This window comes from Sceloporus occidentalis, unplaced genomic scaffold (genome assembly GCF_023333645.1).
Source record: "Sceloporus occidentalis isolate IW3139 unplaced genomic scaffold, rSceOcc1.0.p SCAF_5, whole genome shotgun sequence".
Classification (NCBI taxonomy): Eukaryota; Metazoa; Chordata; class Lepidosauria; order Squamata; family Phrynosomatidae; genus Sceloporus; species Sceloporus occidentalis.
The window spans coordinates 183,528,722-183,556,511 of NW_028316985.1; the positions used below are offsets into that span (position 1 = coordinate 183,528,722).

At 41.2% G+C, this 27,790-nt stretch overlaps 2 protein-coding genes and 1 pseudogene across 2 annotated transcripts; 1 reads left to right on the forward strand and 2 right to left on the reverse strand.

Moving 5' to 3' along the window:
• Window positions 1–72: 72 nt before the first annotated feature.
• LOC149313259 (progonadoliberin-2-like) lies at window positions 73–1,645 on the forward strand (annotated as a pseudogene).
• Window positions 1,646–11,859: 10,214 nt separating this feature from the next.
• Window positions 11,860–16,092, reverse strand: MRPS26 (mitochondrial ribosomal protein S26). Its single transcript, XM_089527135.1, has 4 exons — window positions 15,832–16,092; window positions 14,288–14,434; window positions 13,847–13,970; window positions 11,860–12,232 (listed from the first exon to the last, which is right to left on the reverse strand). Exons 1-4 carry the CDS (start codon window positions 16,050–16,052, stop codon window positions 12,101–12,103), a joined length of 624 nt encoding a protein of 207 aa, XP_089383261.1. The 5' UTR covers window positions 16,053–16,092; the 3' UTR covers window positions 11,860–12,100.
• A 2,071-nt stretch (window positions 16,093–18,163) lies between these two features.
• LOC149313261 (neurophysin 1-like) lies at window positions 18,164–26,371 on the reverse strand. The gene is made up of 3 exons (XM_089527136.1): window positions 26,252–26,371; window positions 20,000–20,204; window positions 18,164–18,201 (listed from the first exon to the last, which is right to left on the reverse strand). The coding sequence occupies exons 1-3, from the start codon at window positions 26,369–26,371 to the stop codon at window positions 18,164–18,166; spliced, it is 363 nt and encodes a 120-aa protein (XP_089383262.1).
• Between the last annotated feature and the right edge of the window lie 1,419 nt (window positions 26,372–27,790).

Consider the following 27,790-nt stretch of genomic DNA (forward strand, 5'->3'; position numbering starts at 1 on the left):
TTGTTGAGCTTTTCAATTCTCTCTGTCTTTCCTTTCAGACTTCCCTAAAACATTGGGGCTCTCAGAAACACCATGGCGTTCCAGAGGAGGTCCGTCTCACTTTTCCTCTGCCTTCTGGTCACTGTTGGTCTGCATCTGTCAAGAGCCCAGCATTGGTCTCATCGCTGGAACCCCGGAGGCAAGAGAGACATAGAATCTCCACCAGCAGCAGAGGTACCCTGGGTTTGCTCTTTACATTGATATCATTGGTTTAAAGCAGGGCTTGGGAATAGTAAGCCTTGGGGTTCCCAGTCCAGTCCTTTGGGCTTCATCAGATGGCTACACATCCTTAACCGCAACAGCTAAGCATGGTTACTCACGTTTTGCATGATGTTTCTTCCCCATCCCCAGAGGTGGTGGCAGTGGTGGATGCTATCATTTCCCTCCTCCTCCTTTCCCTATTAATCTAGGTATCCGAAAACATCAAACTTTGTGCTGGAGAAGACTGCACTTACGTGAAGATCCCAAGAGACAAATAGTGAAGACCCTCCTGGTAAGCAATGGGGAGCCACCGCTCAGGTTGAGAACATCTCTAGAAGAGAGATCAGTCTGGATCTTCCCATCTTTGGGTATGTTGCCATTCAGCTGGGCTCAGGGAAGGCAACTGATGCCAATTCAGACATGGGGGACATTGTAGATATCTGGGAACCACTACAGGGGTGTAGCTATGGAGTGTGTGTGACTGAGGCCAATGGCACCCCAAATAACAATTCTGCCCCGGTTATTTTCCCCCCATCAGTTCCCCAATTTCTGCCATTACAGTAACTTAAACTTCCACTAAGCATTTAGAAACACAGTTTAGGCATCAAAAGAAAAGGGAGAGCCAAAGTGACCGAGGGAAACACAGACACAGCCAAGAGTTCAAGGTGTGAATTGTTTTCAATGACCCACTTCTTCCAGTGCAAGAAATTTGGGGACTGAAGGGAAATCTCATTGCAGGAGACAGAATACACATTTGTTGAAGCATTTTGCAGACTCTGTAGCTATATCCATGAGCCACCGCTTTGGGGCCTTCACGTTGTGACATTATAGTTGGGCCTCCATATTCATAGATTTTTTTAACCACAGATTCCATCATCCACAGATAGAAAACATTCCAAAAATATAAATTTCAAAAAGCAAACCTTGATTTTGCCATTTTATATAGGGAACACCATTCTACTATGCCACTGTATTTAATGGGACTTGCGCATCCATGGATTTTGGTATCCACAGGGGGTCCTGCGGGAGGGGCGGCATATAAATAAATTGTTGTTGTTGTTGTTGTTGTTGTTGTTGTTAAAAGGCCATTCTTAAGATATTGGACTACAAGTTCAAGCAGCCCTAGCCGGTATAGCCATTGGTGAGGAATGCGGGGCTTTCAAACCAAACTAATCTGGAGAGTACCATTTTGTCTACCCCCTCCTATGGCATTCTGGGAAAAGGAGCTAGCCCATTGATTGTGTGCCACTCTCATTTCTTTTAACAGGCTGACATGCTCGCAAGACAACTTCAGAAGAAAAAATGACTCCTCTTTGTGTGCTTTCCAAATGTTGTGTGCCTAAGGAGAGGCCTCGTCTTTCACCGACTTTATGTGTTCCTTTTTTGTAAAGGCTATATATCCAACCAGTTGCAAACGTTTCATGAACGCTGTAGCAGCTTCTACCTGTTTTTCTCAGTATGTAAACGTTAACTTCAGTAGCAGCAGAAATGTATTTGCGTAGACCGTGAGGAATTTTCTGTAGATGATTGCACAACCCCAGGATGTTGAATAAAACGTCGTATTTTGCTACATACACCCATTTGTATGCATTTGTGTCCAAAAGGCATCCCTCAGCATACATCACCATTTCTAGGTTTAAACACATTTTGAAAAATAAAATGTGCCGGACCATGAGAGAAAAGAAAGAATTAATAATAAAATAAATCCTAACTCCACTTGATGGAAATGTCTTTACTAAAATCAACCAAAGTCTCTACACAACTTTCACATTCTCCAGAATGCTCCTCAGGGTTGGTGAGGCCAAAACAGGGGATGGAAGGAGGAAAAAGACAAATCCAAACATTTAGCCAGACGTTGTGGCACCAAGGTCAACATGGAGGTTTGCATGACTGTCACACTACTAAATTAATGCAGTTCGACACTGCTTTTACTGCCCTGGCTCAATGCTATGGAATCCTGGGATTGGTAGTTTGGTGGGGCACCAGAGCTCTCTGACGGAGAAGGCCAAATAGCTCACAAAAACTACAAACCCCAGAACTCCATAGCATTGAACCATAGCAGTTAAAGCAATATCAAACTGCATTGATGCTGCAATGTAGATGCAGTCTGCCCCAGAACATATAACAGTTCCAAACCCAGAGAACCCCCAAAGCAGATTGCAAATGAATGTATTTTATTTATACAAAAAGTATCAGCTTGCATGCAAACACTCTCACACATACACACAAGAACTAAGAAAGTAAAGGCATTTGCAGATAGCAAATTACAGGGTTCCTAAGTGGCAATACTGATCCTGAAGCATGACTCCAGTCTCAAGGATACTGGGATGAAGATGGCTCAGCAGCCAACTATGGAACCTGGGTGGCTGACTACTGAGGCACCAAGTCAAAATCAAACCGAGTGTTTGTCCAGATTCAGACTAGACAGATTTGCTGTTGTCTGGGCACATATATTTATTGCCAGACCAGAAATGGGTTTTAAGGGCAGGATTTTCAGAACTGATGGGCTTAAGAGACTTTTCTCAGGTGCGTTATTCAATAACAACTAGACCGTTGGCGTGACAATGGTGATCCGTTGCACCTGGAGAAACAAACAAGGAGAGAAGAGCCAGGGAGCAAAGGACAAGGACTGTCTTCCTCATTGTTACATGAAAAACTCAGAGTTGCACCCAAGGAGAAGCCAGGTCTTCTGTTTCCTCTTCCAATTTGCCTTCTTTACTCATCTCCTTACTAGAGGTCCTCCAAAATTTATATTTCTAGGCAACGTCACGTCTCTTTGGTCATGTCAACCAGGAAAACATTAGGTCTTCTCATGCTAGGCTGATTTGGAAAAGGAAGAATCAAATTAATTTAGCATGTGGGACAAAAAGAATCACAGAGTTAAGCACATTTTTCTCTTAAGGAAATCTGCTGAAGATATTCCTTGTGATAAGACTGAGCCAAAATATGTGTTTTAAGTAATGATTGTGTTTTAACTATGTTGTAGCCGGCCTTGAGCTGTGAGGAGAAGCAAATAATAATAATAATAATATTGATAGTCACCCTTCCTTTTTTATGCGAGAGCCATTCTGGAGTTTCGCGTATATTCAAGTCTCATTGGCTTGAATCTAGGCATGGGCATGCAGGGGTGTGCAGGGGTGCACTCTTGGCATGCACCCCATTCATTCCCCCTCCGTTTGTCCCTCGTCCATAAGTGAAGAACGCGAGTCCGAAGACCACAGGAACGGTGGGAGAACTGTTTTATAGTATTATATGAAGAGGATGATGTGGGACGACTAGAAAGCTCTGTTTTCCATCACCTGAACGCTTTTGCTGGGTGTCCAAGGAGCTCCTTCCCACTATAGCTGTTGTTATTATTGGCCAGAATCCTCTATCATGGTCTACAGCATTGCTTCCCAAACACTGGTCCTCTAAATGTTTTGGATTTCATCTCCCTGTATTCCCGACTGTTGGCCAAGCTGACAGATACTTCTGGGAGTTAAAAGTCCAAAATACTTTGAAGACCCAAGTATGGAAACCATTCATCAGTGTTGCATAACTTCACGTATACTTAGCTACGTAGGAGAGAAACTAATGTTGTCCAAGATCCAGCTCTCAGTCACCCCTCTGTAGCCTTTGATATCAAAAAAGGGATTTCTCAGGTAACTATCCCAAATGAGGGATCCCCAGCTCAGGAAGATAGCTCTACTAGGTTGATCCGGATGGCTCAGTATGGGAGAAACCCAAGGGACTTAGCCATGATGGGATCTCTCAAGATCAGAGTCAGCATAATCCCTTCACTGTGGGAAGGGAGCAGTGAGCTGGACTGGGAGATGGTTGACATATAGCAGCCAAAGGGAACATCCTTTTGGGAAGGAAACTCCTTCTGTCTATCAGCATTCATGCCAATTGTCAGGTTGTTATGGAATATTGCACCTGAGAAAAGTCCCTTAAGCCTATAAAATATGTGCTTAGATAACAGCAAATCTGTCTAGTCTGAAACTGAGCAGAAACTCTGTTTGATTTTGACCAGGTGCCTCAGTAGTCAGCCACCCAGGTTCCATAGTTGGCTGCTGAGCCAGCCTCATCCCAGTATCTCTGAGCCTGGAGTCATGCTTCAGGATCAGGATGGTATTGCTACATAGGAACCCTGCAATTTGCTATCTGCAAATACCTTTGCTTTGTTCATTCTTGTGTGTATGTATGAGAGTGTTTGCATGCAAGTTGATTCTTTTTGTATAAATAAAATACATTCATTTGGAATCTGCTTTGGGGGTTCTCTGCGTATGGATTTGTTATATGTTCTGGGGAGCAAGTTCCGAGCCAGGAGTTTCCCTAGCCCTCTGGCTACTAAATTATTGAGCTAAATTAATTTCCACATTGAGTACAATTTGTGGGTGCCCTGTTGGGACCCCTGTAATTTAGGTAACACTAAGAAAACCTGTGAGTGAGTTATGAAGATGTCCAATAAGACACCAGCAACAGTGTCTTCATGTGCATTAGACTCCACTAATGTACATTGTCACTTACCTAGCTGGTGTCCTGATGCACAATGAGACTGATGCGCATCCAAGCCTTCAGTAGGAGTGTATATTGTCAACGGGTGACTGAAAGCCACATACAAACAAGTGGATGTATATTTACAGGAAATAGAATTAAGTACTTTGGCAGCATCTGGGGTGAAATAAGGGGCTGCTCAGACATTACTATGTACAAGAGCCAGCAAAGTGACTGATATGTATTGGGACCAATGCTCTATTAGCACAAATGAACAATAGGACTGATGTGCATCAGTCCTGATACACATCACGGACTCTTGTCAGTGTCTTGATAGCCATCTTTGCAATTCATTAACAGGGTTTCTTACTGCTTCTGCTACGTAGTTAATTATATGTGAAATTACGCAACATAGACCATGATAGAGAATCGCTGCCATTGTTATTTACTTGTTATGTACTCATTGTGTTCCCATTCCTTTTTTTTAGATCTATCTAAAATGGTTTTTAAATGGCCTAAATTTGGGGGCAAGTGGGAATCGTCTCACAATGTCGCTTCAAGCATTTTTGCCCCTTAAGCACAATGAGTAAATGTTACTTACACAGAAAATGGTAATGACAATGCCAGCCATTCTCTTACTTGCCAAAGGGCTGTTATTATGCCATTACTATTCCGAAAAAGTAGGAATGCATTACAGTTAACTGGGTTTTTTTGTAGGTCCAGTTGTATCCAGCAGCAAAGAAAGCAAATATGAAGAAAGAGATGGATTCTGATGGTAGAGTAAAACTATGGGATGACCCAAGATAAGGACCAGGAGGCACTGTTATCTAAATTGCTCCACAACTGAATTTAATAAGGGAATTAATTAACCCACTGGGATGCCTTTTCTGGTACTATGTGACAAGGCATCTCTTAGAGTCATAGAATCACAGTGTTGGATGAGACCGCAAGGGCCATCCAGTTGAACCCCATTCTGCCATGCAGGAAATCCCAATCAAAGCATCCCCAACAGATGGCCATCCTCTGCTTAAAGACCTCTAAGAAAGGAGACTCCACTACACTCCAAGGGAGAAGTGTCTTCCACTGTCGAATAGCCCTTACTGTCAGAAGGTTCTTCCTAATGTTGAGGTGGAATCTCTTTTCCTGGAGCTTGCATCCATTGTTCCGGGTCCTAGTCTCTGGAGCAGCAGTAAACAAGTCAGCTCCCTCCTCAATATGACATTCCTTCGAGTATTTAAACAGGGTTATCATATCACGAAGTTTATCACATATAGCTTAGAACGGCCCCTGAACGTTCTTAAAGGGACCGTTCCTGGAACGGGAGGCAGTGGGGAACGCTGTATGTCGCACAGTGAGAACGTCACTGCTGAGCATTCTCCTTCTGTTCTGGAAGAGTTCCAGAGGGCTGATTTTCGAGAACACTTGAGAAAGTGTTCCTGAAAATCGGCCCTGGGGAACGTTCCCAGAACAGAAAGGAAACTCTCATCGTCAGCGTTCTCGCTGTGCGATATACAGCGTTCCCCGCTGCCTCCCCTCCCCAGAACGATAAACTTCTATTTAACCTCCTCTTCAACCGGTTAAATATCACCAGCTCCTTGAGTCCTTCCTCATAGGACATGGTTTCCATACCCTTCACCATTTTAGTCACCCGCCTTTGGACACGCTCCAGTTTCTCAATGTCCTTTTCGAATTATGGAGCCCAGAACTGGACATAGTATTCCAGGTGGGGCCTGACCAAAGCAGAATACAGTGGCACTATTACTTTGCTTGATCTAGACACTATACTTCTATTGATGCAGCCTAAAATCGCATTGGCCTTGTTAGCTGCCGCATCGCACTGTTGACTCATGTTCAACTTGTGGTCTACTTGGACTCCCAGATCCCTTTCACATGTTGTCTCCTTAAGCCAGGTGTCCCCCATCCTATATCTGTGCATTTCGTTTTTCCACCTTAAGTGCAGTACCTTACATTTCTCCATGTCCAATTTCATTTTGTTAGCTTTGGCCCAGCTTTCTAGTCTATTCAGGTGTCTTCCAGCATGGAGTCTGATATCAAAGTTTTTGGGCTATGTGACCAAGTTCTCGAAGAGTTTATTCCTGACGTTTCGCCGACAGAGAATGTTGACATGCTGAAAAACCCACAAAAAACTATGGATGCCAGCCATGAAAGCCTTTGACTTCATATGGTACCAGGATTATTAGAACCCATTGGATGGGGAAATGTTCCAAAGGGGGAAGTCCCAAAGACTGCTGGGACGCCCAGCAAAAAACTAAGAATAAACCGTAAACGTTCTGGGTGAGGATGAACTGCCCTTTCTAGCCCCACGTCATCTGCATCTCCGTCACATGCTGCATATCTCCGGTTGACTTTACCTCCAAGGAATATCTTAAACAGATTGACTGGAAAGAAGAACCTGTCTCTCGCCACACTAAATTAATTTGATCCTTCCTTTTCTAAAGCAGCCTAGCATGACAGTGGAAGAGGAGCTCAAACAGTTTGGTTGATGTGGCCATAGAGGCATTAGGTCCCACAGAAGGGTACAAATACAGAGATGGATATAATTGAGAATCTGGAAGAGCCTTTGGAGGAACAGGCCGGTCTCTGAGGGCACGCCTGAGTCTTCCAAGTCCACCATGATGAGAAAGATGGTATTTGCAATCATCTTCATGTCTCTTTTCTTCCTATCTCTGGCTCAGGAGGAAGAATCGGGAGAGGAGCCATGCTATATCCAGAACTGTCCACGTGGGGGCAAGAGATCAATATCGACTGAGGTGGGTCTAGATTTGTACAGTATGTGTTCATGTATCAACTAAGAGCCAGCATGGTGTAATGGTTTGGGTCTTGGACTACGATTCTGGGGATGAGGGTTCGAATCCCCACTCAACCATAGAAACCCATGTGGGCACGTCACACTCCCTCAGTCTCATAGGAAGGCAAAAGCAAACCCCCCCCCCCGAAACAAATCTTGCAGCAAGAACAACAACAAAAACACTCCATGATGTAGTTTTTTGTGGGTTTTTTTCGAGCGATGTGGCCATGTTCTAGAAGAGTTTATTCCTGATGTTTCGCCAAGATCTGTGGCTGACGTCTTCAGAGGATGCATTCTCTGAAGATGCCAGCCACAGATGCTGGTGAAACGTCAGGAATAAACTCTTTTACCACATGGCCACATAGCCTGAAAAACCCACAAAAAACTATGGATGCCCGCCATGAAAGCCTTCAACTTCACTCCATGATGTGGTTGCAATAAGTTAGGAATGAACTGAAGGCACATAACAACAATATGTGTCAACTAGTGGTCTTAAATATTTTCCAGATTACAACCACTTTGCCCTCGGTCTCAAAAGCCTTCAGTAGGGATGTACGTTGCCTATTAAATCAGCTGGCCCAGAATAATGCAAAACGTATTGGAATAAGATATTCAAAAGTGTGCTGTTACTGTAATGGGGGGGAGCCCTTTTGCTTCTGACGGGACTTTGATATCAAACTCCATGCTGGAATTATGGCACCTGTAAGGCTGCCAGTTTGTTTCAGATACAGATCATGAGTTGTTCTTCAGATGCACTTGAATAAACAGACTGCAATTGACTCCACAAAAGATTCTGCTGAGATAAATTGTCCTAAAAGTATCACACTTTTTTGTTCTTCTCCCTTTTCTTTTGATACCAGAACAGACTCTTTGCGGAGTCTTTGCTCTTTTGAGGAATTGTGTTTATATATGATATTACACCATTATATTAATTTGTGTCCGGCTTTTCTCCCAAAATTGGGACCCAAAGTCCGAAGACGTACAAAAATACAACTGCGAACTTCCAAAAGTGACAATTAAAATGGGATTGAACTATTGCAATATTTAAAAAGATCATTTGCTTAAAAATATAATACCATTAAAAAGATAAAAAAGCTCATTTGTTCTCCTTCCAGGAGGAGGCTGGGTTTGCCAAGAGGGAAGACGGAGCAGCCTTTTTGCAAAGGAAGTAGGCTCCTCCGACTGCTGACAGTTTGCACCAAACAGGTAAATACTGAATAGTCATGCGTACGAAAGTCCGCACAATGCAGCAAAGGGAAAAGCTTCTACATCTCTCACAAAGTCCTCTTTAATCTTTAAGAAGTTATTGGAAAAGGAACCTCAGGCTATCTAGAGAACATGGGGGATTGCTGCTCAATCTAATCCCCCCCCATGTGTTTTTTAGGCTCAGGATATTCCCTTTGCCAACTCTGCTGTATAGAGATATCAATACCTGCTTCTTCTTCTTCTTCTTGTAGGGTTTCCAAATGAATTAAGGGACAAGGCTCCTGTCCCCTTAAGGATTGTGTTGAAGAGGGAATGTCAGAGTGTTGCTTCTCACAACCTAGTTTCAGCTCCCTGCAGCTTCCAAGGGGACAATAAGGAATACATTACTGCCGGTTGAGACACCACTTCTTCGCATGATGGTCACTTGTCACTCAGTGTTTGCATCATATATTCATGGATTTCCCTTTGGAGTTTTCTTCTGCCGAAACAGGAACTTCAATGACGGACCGAAGTTCAGCACTTGAAAATTTCACACTTTTCGTTGACCTGGTTCTATCAGTGACCTGAAAAATTCAGATTCAATTGCAAATTGGCAATTTGCAATACAAAAGAATCCTCTTTCAAGACACAGCAATGAAATTATGTTCAGATTTTGGGAAATGGGTTGGGAGAAGAATTTTCCAGCACCCCCCTTGTATCCTTATCAGGCCAATTCAAAAGTCACTAAGTAATGGGCAAGCTTTAGAGTTTTGCAGAACTCTTTATCAGGCATGATTATATTGGCAGAGAGAGAAGGGAGAGGAAGATTATTGTCTTAATATGGAAGATACTGAAGTTTGCACTGCAAAAAGGTAAAAAGGAGGGTGGGGGGAAGCAAAATCTGGGGGCATATCCAAGGAAACCCATACCAGAAATACCTCAAGATGCCCAAAGGATGGGATTATTTTTATTTTTATTTATAAGAGCCTAATATGTTTTGGCTTATGGGCGTCCCTAATGCCATCCTCAGGAAAAGACATTGCATTACAGAACATTATTATTGTATTACATTGCCTATAGCCCAACGCTACTCGAAGTGGTGGTCTGTGGACCAGTGCCAGTCTGTGAGTTGTCAGGTGCTTTTCCATGGCATGTTTCCAAGAAAGAAAAACAAGCAATTGTGGCCAAGGAGGACAAATATGGTACCAGCACATAGGAGGAAAAGATTTGCTGGTTGCACACATCAGATACTTTGAGCAGTATGGTTATAGTCTAAAGATACCCACTTAAAACCAAAACATTGGAAAATTCTGAGCTGGGAACTCCAAATCTGTTTAATGGGAGAATGTTTTCATGTGTTTTTCTTCTCCTAGTAAATGGATTTGGAGTTCGAGGCTCAGAAATTTCTGAAGTTTTTATTTCAAGTGGTCCCCTAAGGAAGACTTATGAGTACCCAATATGCCAAAAATGTTTTTGTCTTTTCAGCTCATAAATAGATTGGCCAAAATCCTACGTCACTTTCTAGGTCTTATATACATAGTCTGTAGCTATGTCACAGAAACACAACAAAATCCTGTTAGTGAATTGCAAAGATGTGTGTCTGGGCACTGGCAAGAATGTGCCAATGCACATCAGGTACTTCAGATGTACATTGGGCATTCCTGGCACGATCTAGACAGTGTCCAGGTGCCCATTGCGCTATGGTCCATCTGTCACTCCACTAGCTACCTTTGTGCAATGGATGCCTGTACAATGCAACATCACAACAGCCCCTAGATGTTGTGACACTACCCAGTTCAATTTTCCACATGTAACATAAGGCCACGAAGGCTGCCTCTGCATTGCAGAAATAATGCAGTTTGGCACTACTTTAACTGCCATGGCTCAATGCTATGACATTCCAGGATTTGTAGTTTTGTTTAGCCTTCTCTGTCAAGAGACCTCTGATGCCATAACAAACTACAAATCCCAAGATTCTATAGCATCGAGCCATGGCAGGTAAGGAGGTGTCAAACTGCCTTATTTCTGTAGTGCAGATGCAGCAGATTCTGTAGTGCAGATTACATAGACCTAAGTCCCATAGCTGAATGTCAGGGATCATTGTTTGAGCATCATTAGTTGTGTCTTTGGCTACTCTTCAAAATTTTAAAGTTGACCAGAAACAATTTTCAGTATGGACTCCCCAGTGTGACAGAGATAATGTCCTTTCTTTTCTCTTCCCAGTGGAATCTTGCACGCAATTCTTTTCTTCGCATGGCCCATCAATGGAAACCCATCTTGGCAAGGGAAATGAGAGTTCGGAACAGGAAAGCAACCTTCTCTGTAGTAGCAAAAAGCCAAACTTTTGAACACTTGTCCTGGGACTATTCAGCTGGCATTTAGTTTGATTGCTTTTTGACATTACAGATAATTGAGTGCTATTGCTATTTTGTTGTAGCTGTTACCATCTCACTAGTGAGTTTAGCAATAATGAATCCTGTTCGTTACATACACCAGCATAATGCTTGCATATGTCATTTTTTAATCATTGAAGAAAGAGGTAGGAAATACTTCCTTCCGTAACAACCAATGATCGTAACCATTGCAAAAAAAAAAGTCATCTTTTTTTTACGCAATGCAACCACATAAAATGGACATACAGTGGACAGTGGGAAGTAAAGAAAGGAGCGGTGGCAGCAAAGGATCCCTCAGAAATCCCAGAGCATGCACAGAGCATTGAAGCATCCCCTGGGATCTCACAGGGTTCCTCCAGAGGCTCTGTTGAATGAAGATGGTATTTCAGGGCAGTTGTGCTTTTATATGTTCATTAGGTTCACTAAGTCACACTCTGTCAGCCTCAGAGGATTACAATAGCAAACCCCCTCTGAAGAAATTTGCCAAGAAACCCGCATGATAGCCTTAGGGCTTCCATAACTCGAAAACGACTTGAAGGCACACAACAACAACAATTTCATTTATGAGCCATTCAAAGAATCTGTATTATAGGATGGCTCCGTAAATGCAGAAAATAGGTTCATTACCCATATCACAAAGGAACCAAAACCACGATCTGTTCACATCTAGGGGGGAAAACAACCTCAAATAGGTAGAAGAAATAGTTGTGAATGCAAGAACAGGGCATCACAAACCTGAGACACGGCGAGTCAAAATTCTAAACAAAATCCATTTATTTATTTTTGGAAAAAAGCAGCAATCCCTCTTTAAGGAGTTGCAAAGTTCTGGACATGCAAGGCCCCAAAATATACACCACTTCGTTATCTCAAGGCAGGCTTTTTGATGATATTCCTTGTTCACTCAAAAGGGAACAGGAGTCCTGTGCTTGGGTTGAAAGGATGACCAACCGTGCTAGGAGAGGTTATTTCAGAAATGTAAGTCCCTCCCTCAGAGTTCCTAAGGCAAAATGCTTCGTTTGGCTACCCTTCCTTCTTTATCGATGGCATAATTGTAGTTGCGTGGATTGTTCAGACACTCCTCGATCCGCTCATCCAGGTTCTCAGGAGTGATGAAGCTCTTGGCATCTTCCTGCATCAAGAAGAGAAGGAAACGAAGAGTTATATTAAGACAAGTGATTTAAAAAGTCACAATGATATGCTCAGTATTACGGACATCAAACATTCATCTTGGCTGTATCAGTATTTGAAGAGTGGTCTTTGGGGATATCTTCTCTCCTCTCTCAAATTTAACCAACTCTAGACCCAGTAGCTTTCTAAAATAATAATGAAACAGGACATCAATCAAATGCCAGCTATTCTCATCTGAATCCTCTCCTTTTATATAGTGATCCTCTTTAAAAACAAAACAAAACAACAACAAACAAACAGACAAACCACCTAGAGTGGCCACAGTATTTTTGCATCTAACCACTGGGAGCAGTCCACTTTGGCATTACCTCTCTGTCAGGAAGGCTAACAACATATCTAAAAACAATACAGATTAAAACTATACAAAGGTATTAATAATATATATAGGATTTATTTGAAAAGTGATAAAACAATTTATAAAGTTAAAACATTCAGCTTTAAAAACATTAAAATTCATTGAAACACCACATACAAGGCTTAAAGAACAGCACCACATCCTAGTCGAACACAAACCAACAGATTCTAATTACAAGAAAAGAGATTCCATTGAAATATGAGGACAGTTTTTTTAACTGTTCAACAGTGGAACAGATTGCCTTGGAGTGTGGTAGACTTTCCATCTTTGGATTCTTTAACTAGAGGTTGGATGGGCATTTTTCAGGAGGGCTTCAGTTGCATATTTCTGCATGGTAGGGGATATGACTAGACAGTCCTTGTGATCCCTTCCAACTCTAAAATTTTATGATCATGAGATGATGTGACTCACTGGAAAAGCTGATAATGTTTGGTGAAGTGGAAAAGAGGTAGATTCAATCAACCCACTCGTCATTTTCTGTGGGTTTTTTGGGCCGTGTGGCTGTGTTCTGGGATTTATTCCTGGTGTTTTGGCTGCAACTGTGGCTGGCATCTTCAGAGGGAAGTGTGTGGAGTATATACACCTGTGGGACCCTTGGTTGGGAGGAAGTGGTTTACATGTAAATGGTGAAGTCAGTGTGTTGTACCCAGCCTAGAGGTGTGTTGTGTGGAGGATACGCAAGGGGAATTTGTGTCCATTTAATTGGTAATTCATTGTCTTCAGGGAAACCCCTTGAGCCTGGATGCTGTTCATTTGCTTGTCTTGAATCTTGATTTTGGTGTTGAACCAAGACAGTACAACACACAAACTAAGTCCACCATTAACACTTAAGCCACTTCATCCCAAACAAGGGTCCCACAGGTATATATGCTCCACACACTTCCATGTCACCACCCTCTGAAGATGCCAGCCATAGTTGCAGCCGAAACATGAGGAATAAATTCTTCCAGAACACGGCCACACAGCCCCAAAAAACCCACAGAAAACTATGGAGGCCGGCCATGAAAACCTTGGAGTTCACACTCTACCTGCAGTTTGCAGGAACTGAGGAGAGCAGTTGATGACCAGGGCTCATCCAGGTCTCCCATTCATAGGGTCACCGCATGTCAAAATCAACTTGATGGCAAATAACAAGCTGGAAGCAGTAAGAGATTGTTTATGAAAGAAGGAGCACAGTCTGCAGCACACAAGCGTCCTTACCTGTAACTGGAGCACCTCTTTCTCCTTCTCCTTAATGAATTCCTCCATAAGGGTTGCCTGGTACTCTGCTCCTCTCAGCCGGCGTTCTCTCTCAGCAGTTTCTTCCTTTCGAAGACGCTCCTCCCTGGGGTAGAAACACAAAAAGGAATAGTACGCACTATCCTTTTCATGATAAAAATATGCTAGCCATGACATCTTTTTTGAAGACCACAAAGCACAATTTAGAATAGCTCAAGCTTATACTTCTACACAACAGAAGATGGGTCACTATTTTTTTGAGGATTATTGCTTTGCCTCCATAAATAAACAAGATGTTCCGTATCCAAAATAGATAATATTTCTTGATGACCAATACAAAACCCTCCAAGGAATGTGAACTGTTTGGGGAGCAGATCTAGACACGTCCCTCTTGGACAGAGACTTGAATAGCCCTGTTCCCACCTGCGTTCCTGGAGGCGCTTGTTTTCCGCGTCATTCCATGCCATCAGCCGCCGATGTTCCTCCGCCGCAGCTTCCTCTCTTTGCTTCCACACGTGCCCAAATTTCTCCTCATACTGTTTCCGCAGGAAGTCTTCTTTGAACTCGGCTCTACAAAAATGACATAAAGGGATGTTAAAGGAGTATCACCGCCCTTTGCAAGCATTATCTTCCTTACAGAGCCAAAGCGACAAAGTTCTCATGCATCCCATGTCAATTCAAACATCCAGCCCCAAGAGGGGGAAATCTCTGTGGAGCACTCTTGTGAAAACATTCACAGACCACAACAGAACAGAGGGGAAAGGGGCACGAAACACCTAAATCTACAAAATATAAGAGGAGCCTCATTCTCTCTACTACCCAGCATTTCAGTTCCCTTAGGTTCCCCATGCCCTCCTCCTTTTAGGGATGCGGATAATCCTTTTGCAATTGCCTTGCTGGAACTGTCCACAGCAGTGCACTACTTGGATATGAGTGCACCTTGAAACAAGCTGACAGTAGCTGATGAAAATGACACTTGTCTAGTGTATTATATTAAAATCATAGAATTGGAAGAGACTGCAAGGGCCCTGATCCAGTCCAACTCCCTTCTGCCATGCAGGGACTCTCTATCAAAGCATCCCATTGACAGATGGCCATCCAGCCTCTGTTTAAAGACCTCCAAAGAAGGAGACTCCCTCACTCTCCTGGGATGCGTGTTCCACTCTCAAACAGCTCTTACCGTCAGGAGGTTCCTCTTAATAATGTTTAAGTGGAATCTCTTTTCCTATAACTACCATCCTTTGCTCTGTGTCCTATTCTCTGGAGCAGCAGAAAACAAACTTGCTCCATACTCAATATGACACCCCCTCAAATATTTAACTAGGGTTACCTAATCACCTCTTAACTTACTCTTCTCCAGGGTAAAAATACCCAGCTCCCTAAGTCGCTCCTCATAAGGCATGGTTTCCAAATCCTTCACCGTTTTAGTCACCCTCCTTTGGACACATGGCTCCAGTTTCTCAATGTCCTTTTTGAATTGTCTGCCCAGAACTGGACACAATATTCCAGTGGGGCCTGACCTCAGAGCATCCTATATCTGTGCATTTCATTTCTCTGCCCTAAGTGCAATACCTTACATTTCTCCCTATTGAATGAAGTGCATTTTGTTAGCTTTGGCCCAGCCTTCTAGTCTGCTCAGGTCATTCTGAATCTTGATCTTGATAAGAATGCTCCCAGTTCTGACATCCAGGTCATTGATAAAGATGCTAATAGCACTGGGCCCAGGACAGAGCCCCACTGGACACCCCACTGGTCACTTCTCTCCAGGATGAAAAGGAGTTAAAATATTTTGGACTTCATTTCCCAGAATCCTCAGCCACGAAGGCCAATAGCCTGGGATTCTGGGAGCTGAAGTCCAAAATCCCTCAAAGAGCACACTGCCCAGCTTGCTCCGCCTCCAGCGACCGACGCGGCCTTCTGATTGGCCGACTGGAGTGATTGACAGCCCTGTGGCCCACTCCCCTCACCGGATGGCGCTGACGGTCCGTCTGTATTGGCGGTAGCGCTCGTTGACCACCAGCATCTCGGCTGCGTCGACCAAGGGCGGCGTTTTGACCCTTCCGGCCTTGGACTTGGCCGGAGGGTCCGAGCGGGACTTGCGGCCCCGAGAAGGCACCGCCAGGAGCGGAGAAGCCCGGCCTAAGAAGGCGGCGGATGGGCCCGAAGTGGCCAAGAAGCCCCTCAGCATCTCGGTGGCTGGGAGGGCGGAAGTGCGACAGAGCACCGGAAGTGGTGCCTGGGCACGACGGGAAACGTAGTCTTTCTGTCCTTGATTAGAGCGGAAGTACGGCCGGAAGTAGAAGAGGAGCACCTTGGGAAGTGTAGTCCCCTAACCCTCTTTCGAGTGCGAAAAGGAGGAACGGGAGACAAGTTTTTCCGCCTTCATTCAAGGCACCGGAAGTAGTACTGAGGGGCGATGGGAAATGTAGTTCCCTAACAGTGGAGGGTTTATTTATTTAATATTATTGATTTATTTACTAACTTACTTACTTTTGGGGATTGCAGCTCTCAGAATCCCCAGAAGACGTTATAAGAAGAATAAAAAATTATTATTATTTATTTATTTATTTGTTTATTTAAATTTAGGCTGAATTATTCGCATGTTTTTACCTCAAGAGCTACCTAAATGTTCCTGAGGCAAAAACTATGGAGACTTGGGCTGCTTCCACACTGGAGAAATAACCCGGTTTGACACCACTTTTAAACTCTTTTCTTGATCAGGGCTATGGAATTCTGGGAGTTGGAGTTGGTTGTGGACCCATTGATCAATACCTGTATCAATGACTTGGATGAAGGAACAGAAGGCACACTTGTCAAATTTGCAGAGGACACAAAACTAGGAGGAGTAGCTAATACTCCAGAGGACAGGATCCAGATTCAAAATGACCTGAACAGACTAGAAAACTGGGCCAAAGCTAACAAAATGAAATTCAACACAGAGAAATGTAAGGTATTGCACTTAGGGCGGAAAAATGAAATGCACAGATATAGGATGGGGGACACCTGGCTGAATGAAACTACGTGTGAAAGGGATCTGGGAGTCCAAGTAGACCACAAGTTGAACATGAGTCAACAGTGCAATGCGGCGGCTAAAAAGGCCAATGCGATTTTAGGCTGCATCAATAGAAGTATAGTGTCTAGATCAAGGGAAGTAACAGTGCCACTGTATTCTGCTTTGTCTGGCCCCACCTTGAATATTGTGTCCAGTTCTGGGCGCCACAATTCAAAAAGGACATTGAGAAACTGGAGCGTGTCCAAAGGAGAGCGACTAAAATGGTGAAGGGTCTGGACTGGAAGCCATGCCCTATGAGGAATGCCTTAGAGAGCTGGGGATGTTTAGCCTGGAGAAGAGAAGGTTAACAGGTGATATGATAGCCTTGTTTAAATACTTGAAGGGATGTCATATTGAGGAGGGAGCAAGCTTGGTTTCTGCTGCTCCAGAGAACAGGATCCGGAACAATGGATGCAAGCTCCAGGAAAAGAGATTCCGCCTCAACATCAGGAGGAACTTCCTGAGAGTAAGGGCTGTTCGACAGTGGAACAAATTCCCTTGGAGATTGTGGTGGAGTCTCCTTCTTTGGAGGTCTTTAAACAGAGTCTGGATGGCCATCTGTCAGGGATGCTTTGATTGGGATTTCCTGCATGGCAGAATGGGGTTGGACTGGATGGCCCTTCTTGGGGTCTCTTCCAACTCTATGATTCTATGACATCTCCCATCTTCTTCTCCTGTTTGGTTTGTAACGTCTTGCCTGAAGAAGAAGCCCATGGAGCTTAGAAAGCTTGCAACAAGTATTTTGTGCATTTTGGTTGGTCAATAAAAGGTATCACTGATGGATTTTTGCTTTTATTTGTTAAATGGCCAACCCTGAATATTTTAAAATATAGATATAGATATATCTTTTAAAAGTTTAAAAGATCTTCATGGCAATCTTGAAGTATTGCTTTTTTTAAAAAAAATGTTATTTATTTATGTATTTATATAGCGCTGTAGATTTACACAGCGCTGTACACACAAACAACAAAGCACATAAAAGTAACATACAACCCTTCCATCTATGACTTTGTTAACCACAAGGACACTTGCATTTGCAATTGATCTTTAAGTAACTTTATTGGGAAGCCAAAACACCACGTATTACAGGCTTTTGTTGTACATGTTTTATTTTGCAAATGTGTCTTTGCCACTTTCCCCAAAAGACATATTTGCAATGGAAAGACACATCCCTTCGAGACGCAGTGGTTGCCCACAAGTTCGTAATCTAAAAGCACTTTTCCATGGTTCCCGTTCCTTGAATCTTCTCAGTCTTGATCACACTCTGAGTCTATCATGCAGCCCTCTGAAACAGAAAGAAAACATGCTTGAGACTTTGTATGCAGCAGTATTTGACTTTGGGTGCGTTCCCACTATGATTTAAAGCGAATCGCTGATCGGGATACATGACTGTTATTCCCGTTTGAAACCAGTTCTGATCCTACTTTGATTGATTTCTGTTGTGATAAAGCGAGACAAACGCAAAAAGCACCGGACAACTAGGAACGATGGCTCTGAATCACGTCGTTTTGGAGGAGAGGGACCAATAGCAGGGGGGTGTTTACCATCCTCCTCCGTTTTTGGTAGACCCACCTCTCTCAGCACTGCCTTTGCGTTTGTGGTGTGACTTATGGGCACGTAATTTATAACATTGATAGAAGATTTGATTCACTGGTTTTGCAACTACTTGCAATCAGTGAGAGAAGTAGGTGCAAAACCAATGAATCGAATCTCCTATCAATTTAATATATATATATATATATATATATATATATATATTAGTTCTCTATTACACAGCACTATAACTGTGTGTAGTGTGAAAGGGACCCTAATCCAGTATTCAAACCATGCTGGCTCTCTCCAGATCAGATCTATCCAGAACTGCTTTATTTCCCTTTACTTCATACTTTATATCCTGCTAAGTTTTAGCCTCGATTTATCCACGGATCATTTCAAAACCCATAATTATGGCCCTAAAACCTGCCCTCGACTTATACATGAGGTCAACTTGTAGTCGAGTACATATGGTACTTTGTTGTTGTGTGCGTTCCCATTTCTGACTTAAGGCTACCCTATCCTGGGGTTTTCCTCGTAGATTTGCTCAGAGAGGATTTGCCATTGCTTTCATCTGAAGCTGAGAGCATCCAGGTTGACCAGATGTCTGTCCTTCCTTCCTTCCTTCCTTCCTTATATTAATTTGTATCCCGCTTTTCCCCCAAAATGGGATGCAAAGTGACTTACAGTCAAAAAAATGACAAGTAAAAACTTAGAAAAATACAATAAAAAACTTACAAAAGTGACAGTTCTGGGACATATTCTACATTTTGGCCTTCTGTCCAGGAGGAATTCCCAAATTGTCCTCCATTTTGAGCATGACTAAAAAGTGCCATGCAAATGTTGAAAGTCCCCCTCCCTTTAATTTCAGCATAATGCACAAACGAAAGGAATAATTTAAATGTAGATTCAGTCAAGTGGTTTGTTGCTGGTAAAGTACAATGTTAAGCCTTTGCCTTGCTGGGAGATTTATCAGTATATTGCAGGCCAATAAGGCATTTTAATGAAGATAAGGTCATCCCAAAAATATGGCTGAATACATAATAAAATATAGTATTTGTAATATAGTTGTAAATAAGCCAAAATGAAGTAAATTTATATTTATATTAGTGTTCGTAGCTTTTGTTTTGTAATGCCCTACATTTTTCTTGAATGTCCTATATGTTCAGGTGCCTTGTCCTCCTTTGCGGTTAAGACATCTGGTCTCCATGTGAGCTTCTAACTTGGCCAAAGTCACCCACTGGATTTCGTGGCCAAGCAGGGATTCGAACCCTGGTCTCCAGAGTTGTAGTCCAACACTCAAACCACTACTGTTGAAAAATGTCAGGGATAGTAATGGATCTCTCAAGCAGAGTAATCAATTGGCAAGGCAGAAGCTGAACAACAACCACACCTACCCAATAAACTGTTCTTTTATTCTGTGTTTAGCTGTATATTTGTTCAGTCTATGGTCTGATCTGCCTCAGGATTGGGAGAAAGCCAGGATAATGAGAAAGTAAGTAAATACATAAGTATCTTTAGGATGCTATGGGACACCAGGAAGGTCTCACCATTGTTGCAGCAGATGCCGGATGCTGCGCAGGTTCCTCCATTGTTGCCACATGGTTTCCTTCCAGACTCGCAAGGGGTTGGCAGGAAGCTTTCCTCTTGGCATCTCATGGTTTCCGCTGTGCCAAAATAGCAGCCCAGCTCTTCTCCACAACAGATGTTGGGTCCAAAGCAATGGCCCCGGTTTCTAGGACCACAAGAGAGGCACTGGTGGGAAACACAAACAGTAAGGAAATGTGATTTCATCCCAGGCTGGTTTGCACAGTCGGGCATTTGGTTGTGCAAACGTTGACAGCTGAAGTTGGCTGCATCTGCACTGCAGAAATAATGCAGTTTGAACGTATTGTTCCGTCTTTAGCTGAATTTATAGGTTTCTCTTTGGAAAGGACAGAATGGGAGATAGATAAAATCTTCAGAATACAATCTAGCCAAGCAAAGGATAAGAATTTGCCAAGAGACATTGTGGTATGTTGTGTACGATCCAGGATTAGAGATATAATAATTCACAACAGTTACAATAATAAATTGATCATAGAGGATAAAGAAGCTAAGATATTTAAGGATATTCCGCCGGCTGTTATGTTGTCTCGTCAAAAATACAGGACCTTGGTTAATATTTTGAAGAACCTAGGTATTGACTTTAGGTGGGAGAGACTTGAAGGTCTCTCCTTCACTTATCGTCAGAAAAGACACAAGATTGACAATATTGATAGAGCCAAAGAGATGGAAGAAAGATTAAGAAAGGACTCTAAAGAAAACAAAGGTGATTTTGGACCTAATCGGTTCCGGATGAGAGAATGGAGACCAAACGAAGTATGTAATACTGAACCTAAAGAGGGAAGTAGCAGAGGAAACGATCTAGAGAACACTAAAGATCAAGAGAGTCAGGATAATAAAGAAATAGGCACATTGGAAACAAGTGGAAACTTATTAGGAACCTTTTAAGAAGGAATAATAAGAGACTTAAAGGAAGTACTTTTTAGATCTTCAATTCTTGATTTAATTAACTAATTCTCCAAAAGAAGCTCTCAGAAGACTGTAAGAAGGAATTGTGTTGAGTTGATAAGTAATTTTACTTTTCTAATAAAAAAAATTTTTTTCCCTTCTACTTTTTTCCTTTGCTGGTCATTATTTGATTAGTAAGTATTATCTAAAATGGCGATAAAAATCATTTCGTGGAATGTTAAAGGAATTAATTCAAAATTTAAAAGAAGCCGTGTATTTCATGCATTGGAAAAACTTAAGGGAGATATAATCTGTATACAGGAAATTAAAATTAAAAAGAAGGAAGAACGACTTTTAAGAAATCCCAAGTTAGGGAGCTGTTTTTGTTCTTTATTGGATGGTAAGAGAAGAGGAATCGCAATCTTTGTTAATAAAAAATTAGAATCAAAAGAGATTTTCAAGGATAATAATGGATCGTATGTAGCCGTAGAAGTTAAGTTAAAGGGTATGACAGCTTTGGTTGTCGGAGTTTATGGCCCAAGCGATAATAAAGATAACTTTTATGCAAGATTACATAAAGACCTGAAGCAAATTGACTATGAAAATGTCCTTATGCTGGGAGACTTTAATGCTGTGATTTGTCCAGAGGTTGATAGGAAATCAAATAGAAATAATATGATTAAGAAAAATCAAGGTAGATTACCTAAGTCTTTTTTTTGTCTTAAAGATGATTACGAGATGGAAGATATTTGGAGGTACAAATATCAAGAAAGTAAAAACTATACTTACTACTCAGAGGTACACGATTCGTGGTCTAGAATTGATCTTATGTTAGCGTCCAAAAAGATTCTTCCTTATATCCAAGCCATGGATATTGAACCAAACACTCTCTCTGACCACAATCTATTAAATATGAGACTTTTTGAAAAAAGAACAGAATATTTTTGGAAACTACCAAGGGATCTATTGAATGATGAGGTCGTTAATGAGAAGGTTAAGCAATCGCTGAAATTATATTTCAAAGAAAATAAGACGGAGAACATTAGAAGTAATATTTTATGGGATGCTAGCAAGGCGGTTATACGGGGTATTTTAATTCAATTAAATTCGGAAAAAAGGAAGAAAAATCTTAAAAGGATTATAGATCTAAAAGAAGCTTTAGAAGAGATTGAGAAACACTGGAAACTTAGTGGTGATAAAAATCTAAAAATTAAAGTTGAAGCAATTAAGCAAGATCTGAAAGTATTGGAAATTGAGGAGGTAAAGAAAAAGCTACTCTATGTGAGACAAAAATATTTTGAGAGTGGAGATAAAGCTGGGAAGTTATTAGCCTCTAAGTTAAGAAAATTGAGGGATAATAGAATTATAACGGAAATTAAGCATTCAGGTAAAACCTATACACATCAAGAGGACATTAAGAAATTGTTTAAGAACTATTATGAAGGAATTTATGGTAACTTTGAATTTGATCAGGGTAAAAGAGAGAATATTAAGGATTATATTAAGAAACAAAAAATGATGAAATTGAATGAATTTGAAAGGAATTACCTAGACTTAGAGATTACAGCAGAAGAAATTTCCTCTGTAATTAGGAGTATGAAAACTGATAAAGCCCCCGGACCTGATGGGTTATCAATGACCTACTATAAAAAGATGGAAGAGATCCTGGTCCCTTATTTAAAAGAGACCATAAATGATATCCATATAAATGGTATACCTGATTCTTGGAAAGATGCGACAATCACTTTAATTTCCAAAAGCGAGGTTAACAAATCTGAATTAGGTAATTATAGGCCAATCTCCCTAACTAACTCAGACTACAAAATTTATACCAAGGTGCTGGCGGAAAGACTCAAGAAAGTATTAGTCAATCACATCCACGAGGACCAATGTGGGTTCCTTCCTAAACGTCAGATTAAAGATAATGTGAGGGTGGTAATAAATATTATAGATTATTTCGAGCGTCACAATGATAAAAAATTAGCATTATTATTAATAGACGAGGAAAAAGCTTTTGATAGGCTAAGTTGGCCTTTTTTACTTGAATTGTTGAATAATATAAATTTGGGGCCAAATATGTATACGTGGATCTCCTCAATATATCAGAAACAAAGAGCTCAACTCCTTGTGAATAATGAAAAAACAGAAGCTTTCAGTATTGAACGTGGCACTAGACAGGGATGTCCTTTGTCTCCTATTTTATTTATTATGGCTTTTGAAGTCCTGCTTAATATAATCAGAGAGGACTCTTTAATAAAGGGAGTAAAAATCAAAAATTTCACGTATAAAGTAAGGGCATTTGCGGACGACTTAATTTGCTTTTTGGAAGATCCGCTATATTGTGTTGAACACCTTAAAAAGACATTAGAGATCTTTGCAGGCTATTCAGGCTTAAAAATTAATCAGGCAAAAACCACATTTATAACCAAAAATCTTTCAGCTGAGGAGGACTGTGTGTTAACTAATTTATCAGGTTTTAAAGTGAGTAAAAAAGCAAAATATTTAGGAATATACCTGACTAATAGGAATATTGATCTGTTTCCTAATAATTATGGTAAACTTTGGAAGAATATTAAAAGTGATTTGATTACTTGGTCTAAGCTGCACCTTTCTCTTTCTGGTAGAATAGCTGCCATAAAAATGAATATTCTCCCAAGATTTATATATCTCTTTCTAAATCTCCCGATTATTTCAGCTGAAAACTTTTTTGCAACATGGCAGAAGGAACTCTCTAAATTTTTGTGGGAAGGGAAACGCGCTAGAGTAAAATGGAAAATTTTGACAGATGATTGGGAAAGAGGGGGTTGTGCACTCCCAAATCTCAAACTATATTATTTTGCTGCATGTTTATGTTGGTTAGAGAATTGGATTTCCTTAACTAATGATAAAATGCTGAATTTAGAAAGCTGTGACTTGAGATATGGTTTACACGCTTATTTATGGTTTGGAAAAAGTAATGAAAACAGAGAGTTTGGACATCATTTTATTAGAAGGCCCCTGTTATGGGTATGGAACAGAATTAAAAAAATGTACTATGTTAAATTGCCTTATTGGGTATCTCCCCAAGAAGCTTTCTATAATAGGACCAAGGCTAATTCGACAGAATGGTTAAAATATGGAGATTTATTAGAAATGAATAATAAAAGGGTATTGGTCATGAAAACCAGGGAACAATTAAGTTCATTGGGATTCGAGATTGATTGGTATTTGTATTTCCAATTATGTAGTAGATTTAAAACTGACTCAGATAAAATGGGTTTTACTACTGTGAAGAACGTATTGGATAACATTGTTGAAGATAAAAAAGGGAAACATATGTCAAAGTATTATAAAGCTCTTAAAGAAAGGGACTTAGAGAATGAGATCATAAAACACTCAATGATAAGATGGGCTCAAGATGTGGGGAGCCCTATCAAATTGGAAGACTGGGAAAAATCCTGGAGGGTAACAAAAAAATTTACCGCCTGTCAAAATTATAAGGAGAATTATATGAAGATGCTATTCAGGTGGTATATGACTCCTACCAAGATTAATAAGATTTATAAAACAGGATGCGTTAAATGTTGGAAATGTGGGGTTAAAGAAGGCACTTTCTTTCATATATGGTGGGCTTGTTCAATATCTATAGAATACTGGAAAAATATTCATGAGAAAATGGTGGAGATATTATGTACCAATATCCCTTTGGATCCGTTATTATTTTTGCTTAATATGACTAATAAATTAGATAATGTGATAGAGAAGAAATACTCTAGGATAATCTTATATATGATTACATTAGCTAGATTATTATTTGCACAATGTTGGAAAAATCCACAATGTCCAAAAATAGAAGTTTGGTTATCTAAGTTGAAAGAAACAAGAAATCTTGATTTGTTAACAGCCGCTTTGCAGGATAAGGCGATGGAAAATGTGATAGAAGAATGGTATCATGTAGATCAATATTTGAATATATGTATATAATAAGTACTTTATAGGCATACGCCAGCAATTTAAAAATTTTGCTTTTTTATTTATTAATGTTTTCCTCTTTTCGCAATTATTGGTGTTATTTTTTAAATCAAAATGATGTAGTCAATGGAGGGTTTTTCTTTTTATTAGTTTTGAGTGAACCTCTTGTGGAATATATGTAATCTGGTATTGGAAGGGAGATTTGGAAGTTGGTGGATAGTAAGATGAATAATTGGTATAATTATGTGTTATTTTTGACTTATGTTTGTATATATGTCTTTTTGTACATATATGTATATTTGTCTTTTATATTTCAAATAAAGATTTAAAAAAAAAAAAAAAAGAAATAATGCAGTTTGGCGTCACTTTAACTGCCATGGCTCAATGCTATGGAATATTAGGAACTGTGGTTTTGTGAGATATTTAACCTTCTCTGTCAGAGAAGCTCTGGTGCTGCAACAACTACAAATCTCTGGATTCCATAGGATGGAGCCATGGCAGTTAAAGTGGCGTCAAACCGCATTTATTCTGCGGTGTAGATGCAGACTCTGACTTGTTATTCTCATCAACACACCACCGTTAATTAACTTGTGTCTCTCCTTTTCTCCAAAAATGCCCAAAGTAGCTTAAAGTAAAGCTAACGGTGAGCAGTGATTCAAAATCTAGTGTCACCGGTTCCTAAGGGCCCTTTCACACTACACAATTATTGCACGATATTCTGTTATGGCTTAATTTTACTGAGACTTATAAATACCCCCTCTCTGTTCTACAAATCCCAGGATTTCATAGGATGTAGCCATGGCAGTTAAGGTAAAATATACCACTATAACTGTGTAGTGTGAAAGGGACCCTAATCCAGTATTCAAACCATGCTGGCTCTCTCCAGATCTCTCCAGAACTGCTTTATTTAGATTTACAGATGCATCTTATTTTACACAAGGGGCACCAATAAATTCAGCCTGGAAGAGACTAACTCAAACATCTGTGGCCACAAAGGGAACCTGAGCACTTTTTCTTACTTGGACTGCTTCTAGACTGCGGAATTGATGCAGTTGGAGACATCTTTATCTCACATGGCTCAATGCTATGGGATTTGTAGTTTAGTGAGCTATTTAGTCTTCTCTGTCAGAGAACTTTGGTGCCACAGCAAACTACAAATCCCAGGAAGCCATAGGATGGAGACATTTAAAGCAGCATCAAACTGCATTAATTCTATAGTGTGCCAGCAGCCTCAGCCACCTGTGGAGCTTTTATTTCCGAAAGACGGCCACATAAGTGGCTTAAATATACTTGTCTCTCTAACTCCTGGACCTCTTTCTTCTCACATCTTAAAAGCCACCCCATCTTTTATGTCTTACCTTTCGGACTTCCATGTCCAGAATGGAGCGCTTCCCTCCGATGGGGCAGTTCTGGATGTAGCAAGCGGAAGAGAGAGCCAGGAGCCAAAGCAAGCAGAAGGCCAGCGTAGTGTGCGACATGGTCCCAGTCTTTGCCAGTGGCTTCTTCTGAGGAATGGCAATGGAGAACCTCTTCAGGTTTTTGCCTGGATGATGACAGGTATATATATACTGATGGACAGGCCTGCTCCTCCGTGCCATCACCCTTCTTACGCATTTCTCTTAAAACATACAACACATTGCTTTTCACGTCAAATGTCTCATTTAATAAGCCAAGGTCGCAGGCGTGAGATCAACTAAATATGGATAATTTTCTCTTGTCACATTTGCCCCCCGCTCCACCCAACTTGGGTAGAAGATGTATCAAAGGCCAGTAATTCACCTTAATTGAAGAAGTTTTTGATGTCACCAAGGGTGAAGGAAGAGGATGTTAATACTTTGATTTGGGCTGTCAGGAAATCTGGAATGGATGGCAGCGTTCAGTGTGTTAACCAATGGCCTGGGACAAAGGTCTTAATTTGGCATTTTTGAAGAGCGCCGACTATAATTTAGGAGGAGGACATCCATGTTTGGTAGCTGTTGCCTTTCCTTTTTACGCTCTGGCTTAATCTACAAAGCAGGGATAGGAATCATGTACCCTCCACATGTTAGCCAAGATCTTGCATCATGTCTGCGTAATGTAAATCAACATTCACATAACATATATCCCGATATTTCAAAATGGAAACCAGAGCAGGCGTGAGGATATGTTACATGTGGCCAAGCAACATTAGACTGTGGTCAAGATGGCAAAGGTTATGAATGAGGAAAAACAGAAAAGCTAGGAAAAACTACAGCAATTTGCTTTTGCCTGAGTCTGTTGGGAAGGATACAATTCTGCGCACTCCTCTCCCCTTTATTGTGTTAATCGAGTGCAGACTACTTTTGCCCTTCAAACTCTGCTTGCAGCAGCTGGAGTAAGCTGAGGACAAAGGAGGAAAGTGTGAGGAAGAGAGAGAAACTAGGACATTTAAAAGCAGCTGAAACAGAGGGATGACAACAAAGGATTAAGCATGACTGTCCTTGCCAAATTGGGACTGTTGGAAGGTATGACCTAGATAAGTGGTGGTTGCACTGAACCACCCTTTAGATGGATACTAACACTGTGCAACCCATTGTGTAACTGAAAGAGTATTTGCTGTGTCCACAATGCCAGTGAATCAAACAGTACATTGAAAGCATTGATGAATAATTATGTAATATCCAAGAATTTGCAGCTGCATGCTCCAAAGTTATGCTGGCAGAACTCTGCTTATGCAACCATGAGCTGAATACAGATGGTACAAAAAAGATGGTTGACGTTGTGTGCCTTCAAGTCCTTTCCAACTGATGACAGCTCTTAATGCCTTAAGGTTGTCTTGGCAAAATTTGTTCAGAGGAGGTTTGCCCTTGCCTTCCCCTGAGGCTGAGAGAATGTGACTTCTTGCCCATGGTCACCCAGTGGGTTTCATGGCCAAGCTG